General features: G+C 37.6%; 3 protein-coding genes across 5 annotated transcripts; 1 reads left to right on the top strand and 2 right to left on the bottom strand.

The window, feature by feature from the left end:
* On the bottom strand, positions 1,158–7,684 carry LOC105170938 (stomatal closure-related actin-binding protein 1). 2 transcript variants are annotated; one of them, XM_011091880.2, is made up of 13 exons: positions 7,557–7,684; positions 6,031–6,324; positions 5,594–5,722; positions 4,461–4,553; positions 4,167–4,307; positions 3,853–3,921; positions 3,485–3,568; positions 2,866–3,046; positions 2,451–2,567; positions 2,312–2,370; positions 1,970–2,104; positions 1,659–1,808; positions 1,158–1,494 (listed from the first exon to the last, which is right to left on the bottom strand). In XM_011091880.2, exons 1-13 carry the CDS (start codon positions 7,557–7,559, stop codon positions 1,450–1,452), a joined length of 1,500 nt encoding a protein of 499 aa, XP_011090182.1. In that variant the 5' UTR covers positions 7,560–7,684; the 3' UTR covers positions 1,158–1,449. The 2 variants fall into 2 exon arrangements, with proteins under 2 accessions (XP_011090182.1, XP_011090183.1); XM_011091881.2 differs by lacking the exon at positions 7,557–7,684 and adding an exon at positions 7,207–7,447.
* LOC105170937 lies at positions 8,701–12,355 on the top strand. Of its 2 annotated transcripts, XM_020696665.1 has the most exons (5): positions 8,702–9,407; positions 9,540–9,637; positions 10,369–10,532; positions 10,638–10,882; positions 10,968–11,127. In XM_020696665.1, exons 1-5 carry the CDS (start codon positions 8,884–8,886, stop codon positions 10,987–10,989), a joined length of 1,053 nt encoding a protein of 350 aa, XP_020552324.1. In that variant the 5' UTR covers positions 8,702–8,883; the 3' UTR covers positions 10,990–11,127. The 2 variants fall into 2 exon arrangements, with proteins under 2 accessions (XP_011090181.1, XP_020552324.1); XM_011091879.2 differs by having other exon boundaries at positions 8,701–9,407; positions 10,638–12,355.
* LOC105171146 (pentatricopeptide repeat-containing protein At1g18485) lies at positions 12,206–15,652 on the bottom strand. Its single transcript, XM_011092172.2, has one exon. It carries the CDS (start codon positions 15,344–15,346, stop codon positions 12,899–12,901), a length of 2,448 nt encoding a protein of 815 aa, XP_011090474.1. The 5' UTR covers positions 15,347–15,652; the 3' UTR covers positions 12,206–12,898.

Here is a 15,985-nt window from a genome sequence, read left to right as displayed (position 1 = left end):
CATTTAATGCACAGAACAATGATACATGCGTCCATCATTCATCCACATAAAACAAATCCCTATTATTTTGTACACAGTCAGAGAGTACAAATTTTCAAATGTGAAAGCAATTATTATTCAGAGTATGACAGGTTTGATCTTTGAATTCAAAGCACTGACATTACCTGAGATAGATTCAAAGTCATTTTCATATTACTGTGCATTGAAGTTGAGTTTTTTCAAAATGCTGCTGAAATTGTGGAGCAGGTGAAGTCATCCTTGAAATTTGCTCATACATTTGCCCTCAAGTCATAAAGCAAAACCCTAAATTCAGCTCTTTTCCGTGGCAATTTTGAGTGGTTACAAATGGCCCTTCATTCAAATGTATATTTCCCCACTTTTTCTTTCTTGAATCTTGAATCTTGCCCCTGTTTACTTTCCGTATTTAATTAAATGAATGATGGGATAAATCTAATTAAATATATTATAAAAGTCCAAAATTAATTATAGAATGTTTATTTTGTGGGTTTATTTCTAAAAGTGAGTGGATTGAATTATCTAAGTTCTATCGTAAGTTAGTGTCATACTATGTAAATGATCTACTAGGTTGTACTAAAAATCTACCCAACCTTATACTCCCAAGTAAACGTGACTTTATAATAGTAATATATAAACACATAAGGTCCATTTTGAACCGATGATTGTATAATTGGTTATTATTGAGATAAGTTTAGAATAATTAATTTTAAAAGAAACAATTACGGGTGTGTTAATTCACAGTTTCGTAATTGATTATGCAAATGCACATTGTAATTAAATTTTAAAAGGAATACTATACCCCTTAACATATAGTCTATTTACATAAACCATCCGGTTTATTTTTAAGAATTATACATACACCCACTAAAAAGTTAGCATCATTTACATAAAATATTCTTATTTTTTTAAAAATTACACATATATCCCTCCAGACTACCCTTATATTACACTCTAAACGTAGATTTGAACTGCACAATCGTAAGGCCAAAACGGACTTTTTTCCATCGAAAATGTTTCGAGTATTTCTTTTTAATTTAAATATTCAACAAAAAGAAGTATGGAGATACAATCCAGAAATCATCAAGTAGAAGTCAGCATTGATCACAACATCAGAAACTTTCTCATCTATAAAAATGTGGTTAACATATATAAATATATATATTACAAACATTGATTCAGATACAGTGTTCCAAGTTCCAACACTTAGTCACAATCAGACTCTTCTGTATTCAATCAGATCAACAATGAGAATGAAATAAAGCAAGAAAGGGAAAAATCAGATCAAGGCAACTGAAAAAAAGGCCTGGCAGCTGAACTAACACAATCAAACCAAGGAATTTTCTCATATTCACTGGGGAAAAAGGGTTACTCATACACTAAGAAGTGGCTATCATTACAGTTTCTAGGCTATGGCTTCTTATGGTTGGTTCATCAAGTTCCTGCTGCAGATCTGTCATCTGGACCAGCAAGCATAATCTGTTCAAATAAACAAGCAGGGGTTATTCAGTATTTTCAGTTTCGTTTTTAAACCGGAAAAAAAATAAATAAGAAGAGGGATAGTTATAATGACATTCTTGAACATAGATCAAAAATGAAGGAGCATCTTTATCTGATTTCATCTTCAAGATCTTGATACTTACGTTGCAGTCAAATGCAAATCTTCTTGCCAGCATGATAGCTGCGTTCCTTTCTCGCTCCGATTCAAATGCTAATATAAACGACAGCCCCATCTTCGCCTGCCAGTATACCGACTGTGCAGCAGCGTTCCCACCACCTCTAATTCCACAAAGCTGACAGTGATAAAATAATAGTTTTAGTGAAAATTCCAGAATTGCGTAGGTCTATAGAGAAAGAAGTGAACTTATAGTAAATGCATATCGAATCTTCAGTTGAAGACAGCCCTCAACGAAAGCAAAGACAAGAAAAGCATTCCATGAGTTGGGATGAGTACCTGCATGGAATTGGAATAATATTCCTTTGCCATTGTCGTTTGTCCCTTCCGAAGTTTTATTCTCATTTTTCCTATATGGAGTACATGAATAGACTGTGACGGTTGATCTACTCCATTCATCTGGATAACAACCACCTGAAAATGTTTCTTTTATCACAACCGTAAACATGTAGAAGAAATGATAATGTTGTTGTCATCAATATCGTAGACGTCTGGGTGAAAATATGTCCAAATGCATTGAGGAAAAAATCATGACCAGAATATTTAGTTACTGCATGGCAGACGTCATATAAAAGCATAATCTTGAAAGCCAACATATGTGTAAACAAAAAAGTAACATACTGTGAATTCAGTGTCGTGCCTTCGCACCAATGCTTCTACATAGTTCCCCAATCCAGCAGCTGTACAGGACAAACTGCTTAATTTTAGAAATATAAAGTAAATAAATAAAAACAATTACAACTTTTCCAATTTAGCGAACCTGGATCAATAGGAGCAGAGGTCATTATGGTTGTTGTGTGATCACTAGTCGAGATATCAGCTTGCAGTATTCTGCCAACATCAAAGGGCTCTGGCGCATATTCGGACTTGGTGGCCCCTGACATAGCATAAAGCCAACGAAATTAAAAGTAAAACCCGTAAAACTATGAGAGATTCGGAATAATGACTCTGTCACAAATCTCATATAGTAATTTCTGGCAGAATCATAGAGCGTGTTGAGTTCGACGAGAAGATACCATTTATTTATTTGCAACAATAATAGCAAGAACGGTAAAAATGACCCTCTGAAACAGTTAGATCTTGGTAGTGTTTCTTATCTGAATATGCTTAACAAGGTACAACGAGTAAGATTGTGGGACACTGATGCAGAGGACTAATCATGCTTGCAAAGGTACCTGATATGAGCTCTCTCTTGCCGCCCTCAGCAGTTGAGCGATACCACTGAATAGTGCATTCTGAAAGATCAGGAGCACTATCGGAACATGGATATATCCGTAGATACGAACCCAATGCCTCCATACCGTCTATTTCATACAAATGGGGTTTGTTTTTATCACCCTTCTTGCTCATTTCCAGCTGAAAATATTCATGGAATGAAGTTTTGAGATATCCAGCCTGATGTATGTTTCAAATTCACTTAAATAAAATCAATCTAGTGACCCAAATAAAGTTATAAACCGACGAATAAAGTATCAATAAAGAATGTTGTATTCAAGGGTCAGCAGATATGGTAATTAGGTGATAAATGAAGTTCATCAAAATCTTGCATTTTTATGATCTTTTCTTATCAAAGACCTCGTTGCAGATTTATCTCTTACATTTAAGATTGTTTTTTCCCAGTTCTTGCAGCTTATTGACAAAGAATTTTGACAGCAGATCTAGTCGAAGAAGTAAATAAGGTAAACACGCCATAGATGACCAGTTTGCAACAATGTGCCATAATGATCACAGAACATTGAGAAACAGAATAACAGAGACGAAAGGATGGAAATAGATGCAGAAAGATAGAGAAACCTCTTTCTGGAGCTGTAGGGAACACTTCGACTTTTCTGCAAGTTGAATCCTTAATGCCTGAAGCTCATTTTCCATGTCCATAACCTGCAGAAATGACTTCTCTTACAATAGACAGGAGGTTTGCAGGAGTATACAACTATTAATCTCAAGAAACCAAAACAGTGATCTGAAAAGGAACTGATTTTGTAAGATAGGTACAAGATCAAATGACTGCTAGATGAAATCACTGTTATCTAACGTAGGGAGAGTACAAGCATAAAACCATGAGAACGTTCCAGTTATTGTTTAACTGTGACCAACCATATGTGCGTGATGAAGAATATGTTGGCAACAAACTTGAATAGAATATAGGTTGCAGGTGTAACTACCCTACTAGGCTGATGCAGCATTTTGATTCGTCTAGCCTCTTGAACCTCCTTCATCAACTCATCCAAGTCCTGATTGTGAAAAGAAAAGGCCAAGTATAAGCCGCGAATCATGGTATATTTGTGATTATACATTACTAGCTCCTTCAGGACAAGAAGAATCCTAAATCTGGGACTACAGATCTTACGAAAGAATGTTGTAATAAATTTCTTCAACTTGATAACCTTAGAGGGAAATAATAATCATAAGTACAACACAAGCAGAATGCCCACATAGGAAATCTTTTGGTATGAGAATGCAAGATTTTCAATAGGACCTGCTTTCCTGAAGCTCTAGAGATTCGTTCATGTTCCTGAAGAGCCTCTTCCACTCTTTGTACTGCTGCTCTCGCATTCTCAATTTCAGCCCGTGCAAATGCTCTTTCTTCATCCACAAGTTTTTTAGCATCTTCTGATGCCTGCACGAAACATAGTTTTTAAATGCACAGGTTACATTGTATTAAGAGTATAGTCTATAATAAATGACTAATTTACTTTTCTTCTTTTACAATATGCAGTAGGACAAGAAATGAGACTGAGACATCATGCCCCAAATGTATGTAGTAGTTTACCTGCTTTAGGAACGTCGCAAGCTTTTTCACTTCAGCCTTCTCTTGAATTAGCTCTCCTTCCCTCTGAGTTAACTGAACTGCTAAAGCTTCAATCTGCAACATTTAAAGTTTTAAACATTGAAAAATGGGACGAACAGGAACCCTCATTCAAAGTATCAAGTGATAGAAATGAGGTGGACAGTAAGAGACAGATAATGCTAATTTTACATTCAACATATTTTAACCATAAAACCAGAAGATCAAACAGGAACCAAGGACATCACCCGGTATTAGCCAGACACTACATTGCCATAGAGTCAATAATAGAAAAGGAAAATACAAAGAGATGATTTGTGAACATGGAGATTTTCAACAAATCTGTCATTGCAGCAGTATTTCTTATATGTTCTATGCTTCGGGAGTTTTCCGTATGACAAAGAACCCTCTTATTTCTTAAAAAGGGGAGTATAAAAGAGAATATGCAGTTCAATGGTACCGTTCTAAAGAAGTCTGTCTCATAGTGTCATGTACTGATGTTTATAGTCGGTTGAGTTCAACATTTCAGATAGTTGTAATCATTTTCAATGGCTTAGGATTTGATTAACGAACAGTTCATCCACATAATAGTTACACCTTTTCTTTGATGATCCAAAGACTTGAAACAATTATAACTTTACTTGTGCCTGAAAATGTATTTGATAGTAACACACGAGGAAGGGAGCACAATGATGTAGAAGGTAGCATCTTATGCTAAATGTTCCAAGAATTGCAATAACTTTTGTTTGAGTAATTTCTTGTATTAGTCTCATTAACAAGCTGTAATTATGGGCAGTTAACAGACTAATATGTATGGAAACAATGATGTCATGGGAGATGGGAAAGCAATTTCATAGCCAACAAGCTTAAGAAGAGAACTCTGTAGAACATACATCACAAGAACAATGAAACTAAGAACCTTGATATTTGCCCTGTATACTGACAAGTTAAATGCATTTTGACTATAAGATGCTTTAACTATAACTGCAACTCCTAGGTTTTAGATTCCACAAGAATTTACGTTGTTGTCCTCGCCTGTGTGCGGATGTGGGGTGGGGTTTGGGGGGGGAGGGGTTAAGTCAGATTTTCGATACTTGAGGAGATGGAAAATAACTAACCATAGCTATAGCTTCCTCCACATCATCTTTGTTCTTTCCGCCTACACGCCCTCTTAGAGCTTCGAGCGCATCTCTCAGTTTCTTCAGAAGCACATGTTTTTCCAAAGAAGCTGCCTCTTTGAGTCTTGCCTGGAACCCATAGTAAAGTTAATGACATCTAAATGGTTGCCAGTCCACAAAGAGACATGTACTACTAGCTTTTCACTGGAGAACGACATATAGATACCCTAGCTCTTGAAATACTGATTCTTATTTCATCATCAACTTAATAACAAATTTCAGATGAATAGTTTACTCAATGTACTCCACCGATGAGACTAGATGGTATAGCAACTCCACTTCAAGAATTGACAGCACAATCTGCATAAGCTTGTGCATTTGCTAAAAACCCAAGAAGTAAACTTTTAAATGTGTGAGCAATATTAGCAAGACCAAACCTCATCAGATAGCTTTGCTGCGGCAGCCGATCCCTTCTCAAATTTGCTTGCAAGATCACGTACTGAAAGACGTTGCTGTTGCTCCAGCAGCAAGGCAGTTTCGCGTGCAACCATTTCTTTATGAGACAACATTTTCTGGTCCTCTTTGACCTCCACGATCTGATTGTTTGCTCCAATCTTATATTTCGGGAAACGAGTAGATGCAAAGACTACATCGGCGGACACTGGTGAGACTGCATCATTTTGCATTGTATAACTAAAACCACGGCCTAATCTCGTCATATTGTAATTTTCCTAAAATATTTGCCAAGAAAAAAACAAAGTTTTAGCATCACTAGCTGGAAAAGAGTTCTTGTTAGGTTAAGACTATTCCACCATTTATTCTCAAAAGACAATAGCAGTTCCCACAACAACTATTCAACACCAAATTCTCAATGTACATTTAGTTTCCAAAATTGAGCGACATTTGGCAAAAGGACACACAAAAATTGACATTTTCCACATTTCTATGCTTAGCATGAGAACTAAAAACTGAGAAACGTCTGTGGTAGGTAATGTGCAACCATTTGTGCTCCTAACCAACTTGTTTTGCTCAAATACTATCAAGCCAAATATCAACATAATAAGGAAGTAATGTGAAAATTCGGGCGTAAAAACACAACCTTGCTCCGAAATAACAAGAATTTACCACCCCAGAAACAGCAATCTAAAGTGTTGCGATTAGGTGCAGATTAATTGACCAGATGCTTATAGTACCAGACTCAAGCAATTCATCTGAATACTTCACAGTAACTTTGCAACCCCTTCCCATTTTAAACATAGAAAAAGAACATATCAATCATCCAAAGATAGCAAAACTTCCCTATTGCATTGAGTACATCTTAACTAATTTACATTTACATAAAGCTCAAAAGTAATAATCAAAGCCACCCAAAAAAATGAAGACAAAGGATAACCCAAAATCACAATAAAATCAGTACTAACACTAAAATCAATGCTAGCCCACAACATCTTTAGAATGGATAAATCAAAATAAATGCAAACGACAAACAGAAAAATAAACATTAAAACCACCCAAACTCAGAGAGAGAATTTTCTAGAGAGAGAGAAAGAAAGAAACCAATATTTGGACTAAAGTAACAGCAAGAACCAAACTAAACCCAAGATTGTACTCACAGATCATGCAAAAATAAGAAACTGGGTAGGAGTTGTGTTCCTTAAAAGTGGACAATGGATCAGTAGCAACAGCGTTCTGAATGTAGAGAAAGAAAGTTCATATGTATGAACTGCACATGGAGAGAGAAGGAAGGTAAAGGGAAAATGGGAGATGTTTGTCTGCTTTTTAAAAGCCAAACAAAGAAAAGGAAAGCCTTCCTTGTTTCTCTCTAAAAACAGCCCATATACACAAAACAACACACTCAGTATTAATGATACTATATATCACTCTGTGCTTGTGTGTGTATATATATATGTATTATGTCTGTGTGTGTGTAATAATGAGCAGCAAGCTGAAATTTTGGGCATACCATTGAAGGCCTTTAGCATTTCTCTTTCTGGGTCCAATTTATTTTTAAAGCAATCTCTAAAACAAGAATGCTTTTCACATTCTTGAATGGTACCTACATCTGTCTTGTGATGATGACAAACTTAATTTAATCACAGAGATTTAGCTACTGCTGAGGATGTCATTGCTCTACTCCTTTTCTATCTTGTTTTCAACTGCTATAATTTAATAGGCCAACAATTGTTTATTCTATATATAAGTCATGCACTGCTATATTATAATTGATTATTTTTTTAAATTATAAATTAATTACATCATAAATATATTATATTTGTTATATAATTAGTATTAATCTGGTAAAATTTTTCTCCTCTTAACCTTTGTTTCAATTGGGTTTTAATCATTTCAAAAGAATACTGAAATAAGATATTGAAATAGAAAACAATATTTTGGGGTGGGGTGGGGTGTGGGGAATAAAGAAAAGAAAATAATAAAGGAAAAGGACAGAGCAGTTGAGAACTGAACTGTGACTGCTCATTAGACATCATGACATGTTGTTTTGCTTAGACTTCAAATAAAATTTCATCTTTTAAGGGTCCCTCCCATCTTTCTCTATTTCTCATCCTCTTGAATATTTCTATTTTATTATGTATAGATTTAGGTTACTAAATTCAATTGGCACAACATAATTCTAATTAATTTATTTATTTTTGATTATTTTGTATTGTTTGGGGTGGTGGTAGTTCTTTTGATTGGACATTTCTAGATTTTTCCAAAATGGAAATTGAAAAGCATTGGATACCTCTCCCTTCAACTACAATAACTCATGTTTTTTCATCATTCTTGTTTTCAATCAAACTCACCTATCATTTCATTTCAATCACCATAAAATGCCTACAAATATTATAACATCACTCTTTTAAACATTATACCATCAATTAAATTGTTTAAGAATAATTATTATGCATTGCTGCTTGTTCGTTTTTATACTCACATATTTATATGTTTTAATTCCAAATATTGGAAGAGTCCTTAATGATTTTTTTTGTGGGCCCAATTGTATATGGGCTATGAGGTGGCCCAATTACTACTGATGGGCTTTGTCTTTGGGCCCAAAGATACTGCAAGAGTTTCAGATTGAAGGACTCAGATCTTTCCATGTTCGTCTCGGGCCCCAAACTTACAGCCAGAGATTTCAGGATTCAGATCTCTCTCTCTCTCTCTCTCTCTCTCTCTCACACACACACACACACACTCTCTCTCTCTCTCTCTCTCCCTCGTGCACCCACAAGCATTCACTCAAGCCATAGAACTTTCGGTGGGGACATGGTAGTCTTGTAGCAGACGGGATGATTATGGCGCCGCCGGCGCCAAAGCAAATCTTCCCACTACTCGTCTTTGTTCTCCTCTCCATCTCCTTTCTCTTCCTACTCTCTTTACCAGCCTCCACCCCGAAGGCCCAAATCGCAACCCAATTTCACCATATCCAGAGCCCAGAACCGGGCCCGAACTTCACCTTCATCATCAAAGTCCTCACCTTCAACCGCCTTTCGTCTCTCTCCCGCTGTCTCAACTCTCTATCTCGAGCGCATTATGATGTCAATGATAAAGTTCATCTACACGTATTCATCGACCATTTTCTGCTAGATTCGCAAAATGGCTCTGCCGATTTGGATCACAAATTGAATGTTTCTAAGCAAATTCTTGATTTTGTTGATGGGTTTGATTGGAAATTCGGGGAGAAGTTGGTGCATTATCGGACTTCCAATGCTGGGCTGCAGGCCCAGTGGCTTGAGGCGTGGTGGCCCACCTCAGATCATGAGTTTGCTTTTGTTGTTGAGGACGATCTTGAGGTTTCACCTCTCTATTACAGGTTTCTTATGATTCTTTTCGTTTTGTCCGCTTGTATTTTTACATGGTATTCTTATTGTATTTGGAGGGAAGCAAGATCAGTTGTATTAAGTTGGAATGTGAAAGATTAATGTTGAATTTGTATGTTATGTAGGTTTCTAAAGGCTGTGATCTCGAATTATTACTATAACGCGTCGAATTTTAGTCCTTCCATTTATGGGGCATCGTTGCAACGGCCTAGATTTGTGCCAGGTAACGTTCTCTCTCTTTCTTCTTTCTGGCTTCCCATTTTTTTTTTCTGTATTTTACTTGTCTTTGTTATATATCTTTTTCTGTAAGAATGTGTGAATCAGGAAGAGTTTGATTATGGGATCTATAGGTCTCTTTTTTCAGTATTATGCTTAAAGGCATGCAATATATCTTCTTTTAGGTGCATTTTCTGTTTTAGTCGAAATTGCTGAAGTAGTTTAAAATTCTGCAACGTGGATCTCAGGCAGTAATGTGGTCAGTATATTCAAATTTTACTTTCAGCAGAGTTGGAGATGAATTTCTGGATTCATGATTGAAATTACAAGTTTTCTGAAAAGAAGATTATATAGGATTAATTTGACTACAAGTGTTACATGACACTATAGGTTCTAATCCTTGACATAACATGTAAAGAAAGAGGAAATGGGTCCAATTTATAAATAGCAAAATTATTTTATATTGGCACCTCAAAAATCCAAGGATTATAATATCTCCTCAGGAATTCTCTCTCCTTCTTGCACTTATAAAAGAAGTTTCCTAGGGTCACTTGCTGTGTTTCCATTTTCTTTCAAATGGAGCAAACTATACCTATAGTTGATGGAACGCCTCCCTAATTACATGCACATGCTTTGTTCATGTAAGTTCTGTTGTTATGCCATTGAATTGTGTCTGACATTTGTGATTTTGAGAGCTTTGATTTCAAATCAAGTGATTAAATTGGTGGCTTGGGACAGGTAAACATGGAAACAAGATGCAGTTAGATGGTGGAGCTCGGATTTTTCTATATCAGCTAGTTGGCACTTGGGGGCAGCTTCTTTTTCCAAGACCCTGGAAAGAGTTCCGCCTATGGTATGACGAACATAAGGTTAAAGGCATGAAACCATTCCTTGATGGAATGGTAAGTTTATGAAACAACTACTACTCTTACTCTCTTGCTTTGTCCTTGATTAAAATTTGTGTAGAATGCCATTTTGAATGTTGTTTGACCTTGTGATATTTATAGGTGACAACTGGATGGTACAGAAAGATGGGAGAGAAAATCTGGACACCCTGGTTTATTAAATTTATCCAGTCGCATGGGTACTTCAATATTTATACAAATTTTCTTCATGAGAGAGCACTGAGCATCTCTCATAGGGATGCTGGTGTGAATTATGGGAAAACAGCAGGACCAGATTCTTACTTACTGGATGAAAATTCTATTGACTCCAACTTTTTGGAACTATACCCTTTGAGTAGTCTCAAGTGGTATGACTTCTGTTTTAGAGAAGTACTTATTAATAGAATCGTGAAGAGTTCGAATGACCTTGGTTCCATCCTTCAATCTGTGCAGCAAAATAACACTGTTGTATTAGTGAGCCTGTACAGAGTGTCGGAGACAATTGTCAGGAATATGCTCTGCCACTTGGAGCGGCTGAATATTCGAAACTATATCTTAGTTGGCCCAACATCTCATTTCCTTCTCGATCTTGCTAGAAGGGGGCACCCTGTTATCGATGCAAGCCAGTTTTCTGAATTCAGCCAACTTGCAAAGTCTATAAATTTTCAGGATTCAACTGTGGAGCTGATCAAAGAGATTCTAGTGAAGGCTTATGCAACAAGAAAGAGTTTGGAACTTGGTTATAGTACTTGGTTGCTAGATGGAAACATGCTTCCTATTAGCAGTGACTCTTTTATTGATTCCTTTGGCCATTCAAATGATTTTTACATTGGGAAGACTGCTGGACTTTTCTTTGTCAGGAGCTCATCCTCTACATTGAAGATTTGGGCTGACCATTTCTTATACGATGTTGCTTCACTAGTCGACACATTAAGGAAACAATCAGGTTCTAATGACGGCATGATTATCAGTGCGGTTGAGAAATTACTGGAGAAGCAGAAGATTGCATTTAAAAACATTGATGTTATGCAGCTTGGTTTGGATGCCAGCACTATTCATGCCAACCAAACTTTGTCTCATATAAAAAATAAATTTATTTTCTGGTCCTCTGGAACAGAATTGGATATAATACAGAGGCAGCTTGTACTTTTAGATTTCTGGGTTGTGGATAGTGATTCTTCTTGTACTGCTGTTATTTGTCACCGCTCATAATGTTTGCAGTTGTACCATTCTTCTGCTTCACGGTAGATTTTCTGGAACGAGTATCTGAATTTCACAGGATACTGCATAAGTTAAACACTAATTCTGGACAGACGATGGATGAATGGAACACCACTCCTATCAAACATGCCATGCATATCAAGTGCTGTTCCAATGTCCAATGATTCGCACTAGCCTGATTCTGGAAGCAAGCTAGTTGTCAGATGGGGAATTTCGAACTGTCACACTGTTGGAACCAATTGAAGCTTATAGTTTTCAACACTTGTACCTGAAATGACTCAAAAACTAGTATTGCTGAAGTTGGTGAGCATAAACTACATTATCTCAAGGAGCATTACCATACAGTAGCATGTTAGTATTCTGAAATGTGAAATATCATGAGGTGGTCTCTCTGTGGATTAAATTATGGTCCATGACTTCGGATGACTGGGTTTAGAATCAGCTTCTGGGCGAAGTTTTTACGATAGATATTGTGAAAAATTTTCCACTGCAGTAAGATACTGCACCATGACAGTAATCTTACTACTACGGCAAGTTGTATTAGTTGCCATGTGGTTTAACCAAAACTCTCAATTTAGCCACTGCGTTCTGAATGCACAAATTTGTTTTAGGATGGTTCACTTCAAACCCGTTTATGTTGATTAGGAATTCTATTTTTCTTTCTTTTATTCTAATTGACTTGTATTCACCTTGTAATTCCTCAGGTCAGGGCAACTTTACATCATGATATACCTTGGCAATTAGCTATATACCATTAGCTATTACTTGTTTCTCAGTTCGTAGGACTTGCATCTTTGTTTTCTGTATGCAATTTCTCTTTGCAATGGCTGCAGCAGCTTCATAATCAGACGAGTTCTCTGAATGCCATTGTCTGGTCTGGTCAGAGTGAATGAGATGATTTTTGAAAATATTCAGAAACCAATTTAAATAACAGTGATGAGCATCGAAGTGCTAATCTGGTACAATACAACACTTTGGAATCTTCCTTCCCGGATCTTTGATGTACACTGAGGCAGCTACAAATGGTTTATGTCACATTCCCACTTAATTGAATTATGAAATGAGATAGCCCAAAAACACCATTTCCAACTAAGATGTAGCGTTTCTGAGTCAATCATACAAGATCTTGAAAAATCACTAAAAGCCCCAGATTGCTCGGACTCTCAAGTAGAGATGGCATGCCACAAATATGGATCAAATCTTTCTCCAGCAATAAAACCGTGTATTTCATCTTGGGTCTGAACCCAACTGCAGCCAGGATTCTTCCTTACTCTCCTCAGATCCATCAGTTTCCTAATCCTATCGGCCTCATCCCACCTCCCTGCTTCAGCATACATATTTGACAGCAGAACATAATAACCGGGATGATCAGGCTTTAGCTCAAGAAGATGCTCGGCTGCCCAACAACCTAGCTCCACGTTACCATGGAGCCGACTCGCCCCAAGTAAAGCCCCCCAGATGTTGGCACCAGGTTTAATTGATATGCTATTGATAAGCTGTACTGCTTCTTCCACAAGGCCGGAACGGCCAAGAAGATCCACCATGCAAGCGTAATGCATTTCAGAGGGTTCTATATTTCCAGCCAACATATCATCAAAGTACTCTCTTCCTTTCCCAACTAATCCGCCGTGGCTACAAGCAGAGAGAACTGCTATGTAAGAAACTGAGTCATATCTAACACCATCTACTTTCATAGCTTCAAATAGATCAACTGCAGTATTTATTTCCCCAATCATACCGAACCCCAAAATCAATGTATTCCATGATGCAGTATCCCTTTTAGAGATCCGATCGAAAACCTTCCTGGCAATGTCAATCCGGCCACATTTAGTGTACAAGTCAAGAAGTGAGTTTGCGATAAAAAGGTGTTCATGAAACAGCCTTCTTATTGCAAAAGCATGGATTTGCTTCCCTTCCTTAATTGCAGAAATATTTGCGCAGGCAGACAGGACTCCCGTGTAGGAAACACCATCATGATTGAGCCCCACTACTTCCATTTCTTTAAACAAGCTGATAGAGTTCAAGCACTTGCTTGTCTGAGAATAACCTATTATAAGGATATTGTAGGATACCTCATCTCTGAGTGAGAGATTAAATATAGTTTGAGCGAGATCCAGGCGACCACATTTAACATACATGTCGGTTAAAGCATTTGAGACGAACAAATCAAAGTCTGACCTCAAACGGATGGATCTGCCATGTATTTCCCTTCCATGGTGGAGAAAGCCCAATCTAGCACAAGCAGGGAGGACATTAGTGAGAGTGATGGAATTAGGGATATCAGCATGAGCTTGCATTTCTCTGACAAGTTCAATAGCATCCAATTCAAGCCCATTTTGAGCAAGGTTACCTATCATGGCATTCCATGAAACAATGTTCCTTGTATGCATCTTGTAAAACACATTTGAAGCTTCAGCAAAACGTCTCCATTTCCCATACAGATCGATCAATGCATTGGCAACAAATATATCAGAATCCATACCCTTTTTTACACTGAAACCATGAAGTTCTTTACCCATATTGAACAAATCTAGATCTATCAATGTCGGTAACATGGTGGCAATAGTAACAGTATTCAATTTCACATGCTGACTTATCATTGCCCTGAAGCAACCCAACGCCTTGCTGCTAAAACCCCTATATGAAAAACCACCAATAATTGAATTCCAAGAAACCTCATTTATCTCAGCCATCTCACTAAACACTCCTTCCAGAGCCTCAATATTCCCACACTTTCCATACGCATCAACCAAAGCATTTCCTACCCTTATTTCACCATCTAAACCAACCTTGAATACATAACAGTGAATCATAGTAACCAACCTCTCATCCTGAATCCCCGCACACACAGGTAGAACACTCAAAACACTAATCACATTAGGCATAAACCCGGACATTGAAATCATATCTTTGAACAAACCAACTGATTCCAAAAGGTACACGTTATCAGATAGAACCCGAATACCTGTATTCCATGAGATCAAATCCCTGTCCGGCATTTCGTCAAACAGAATCTCGACACTCCGTATATCCCCACAGCTACCATAAAACAGAATCAGAGTATTATTCACAAAGACATCCTCATCAAACCCAGCCTTAATCAACCTCCCGTGCACTTCCAAACCTTTCAACACATGTAAAGAATCCGCACAGAGTTTGAGCACAAATGGGAAGGTGTAATCATCAGGCCTTAAACCAGTATCCCCCAATAAATCATTATACAAGAACAGTCCAAGATCAACGACACAATTCTTGTGCGGCCCAGTCGATAGAATTGTACAGGCTCGGATGAGGGTGTTGTGGAGAAAAGGGGAGCGAGAAAAGGGGACTGCCTGGCTGAACAGGGATTGGAGGGTAGAGGGATGAGAGTGGTGGGTGGCGTAAGAAAGTATGAGAGCAGCGGAAATGGAGACGCTGAAGGGCAAGTGGCCATGGATGACAGCAAGTGCGTGGGCTTGCTGGGTGGCGGAAAGGGACTGCGCGGTAGCGCAGAGGGGGAGTATGTCGGCGGCTGGCCCCCATAACGGGGAAGTGGTGGAAAGAGAAGAGAGGGGTTGTAGGCGAATGTGAGTGAAAGACGCTATGCGGAGAAAACGGACATGGTGGAACATAACATGTCCACACGAGGGATCCTTTTGTGTTTCTTCTGTCTTACGTTTATGCAGATTCTTTCGTTTTAGCTAACATAAAAAGTTTCGAACTTTTGTATCTGCACAGTTTCACTTATCAGTGTTTATTTTTGTTGTTTAATATTTCCACACTTAATTCATACAAACATATTCTTTGGAACTCATCAATAAGAGGTTGTATAAGCGAAATTGAAGTATTAGAAAAACGACATAAAAGTGTATAACCGTCGACATGTAAGATGTGTTAACTAAGAAACAAATTATTTATACAACCAAATACTACTTTACTTGATCGAATGCAGCGAGACGCGATGTATTTCACAATCAAGAACAGCCCAAGATCGTTGTGCCATTAAAAAAACAAGAAATGGCCACATTAGAGTAAGATACAGGGTATGATTCAGTTCAAGGTGTGATGTGTTTCCAGCAGTGTATGAGCACGCAAGCGTTTCAATTCAACCACCACAGTTCTCTCAACCTTCAATCCTACTTAAGGAAACATTTCGGCCTCTTCTCATTAGAAGTCGAATGGGCCCAAGAGAGACACTAAATGGATCAAAGTCAAAGTTGGATCAGTTTGAAAGAAGTGGGCTTTATTGATAGTGGAGTGGATTGACATTT

This window comes from Sesamum indicum, linkage group LG9 (genome assembly GCF_000512975.1).
Source record: "Sesamum indicum cultivar Zhongzhi No. 13 linkage group LG9, S_indicum_v1.0, whole genome shotgun sequence".
Lineage (NCBI taxonomy): Eukaryota > Viridiplantae > Streptophyta > Magnoliopsida > Lamiales > Pedaliaceae > Sesamum > Sesamum indicum.
The sequence above is the reverse complement of the archived record's forward strand: the minus strand, read 5'-3'. Positions and strand labels throughout refer to the sequence as shown.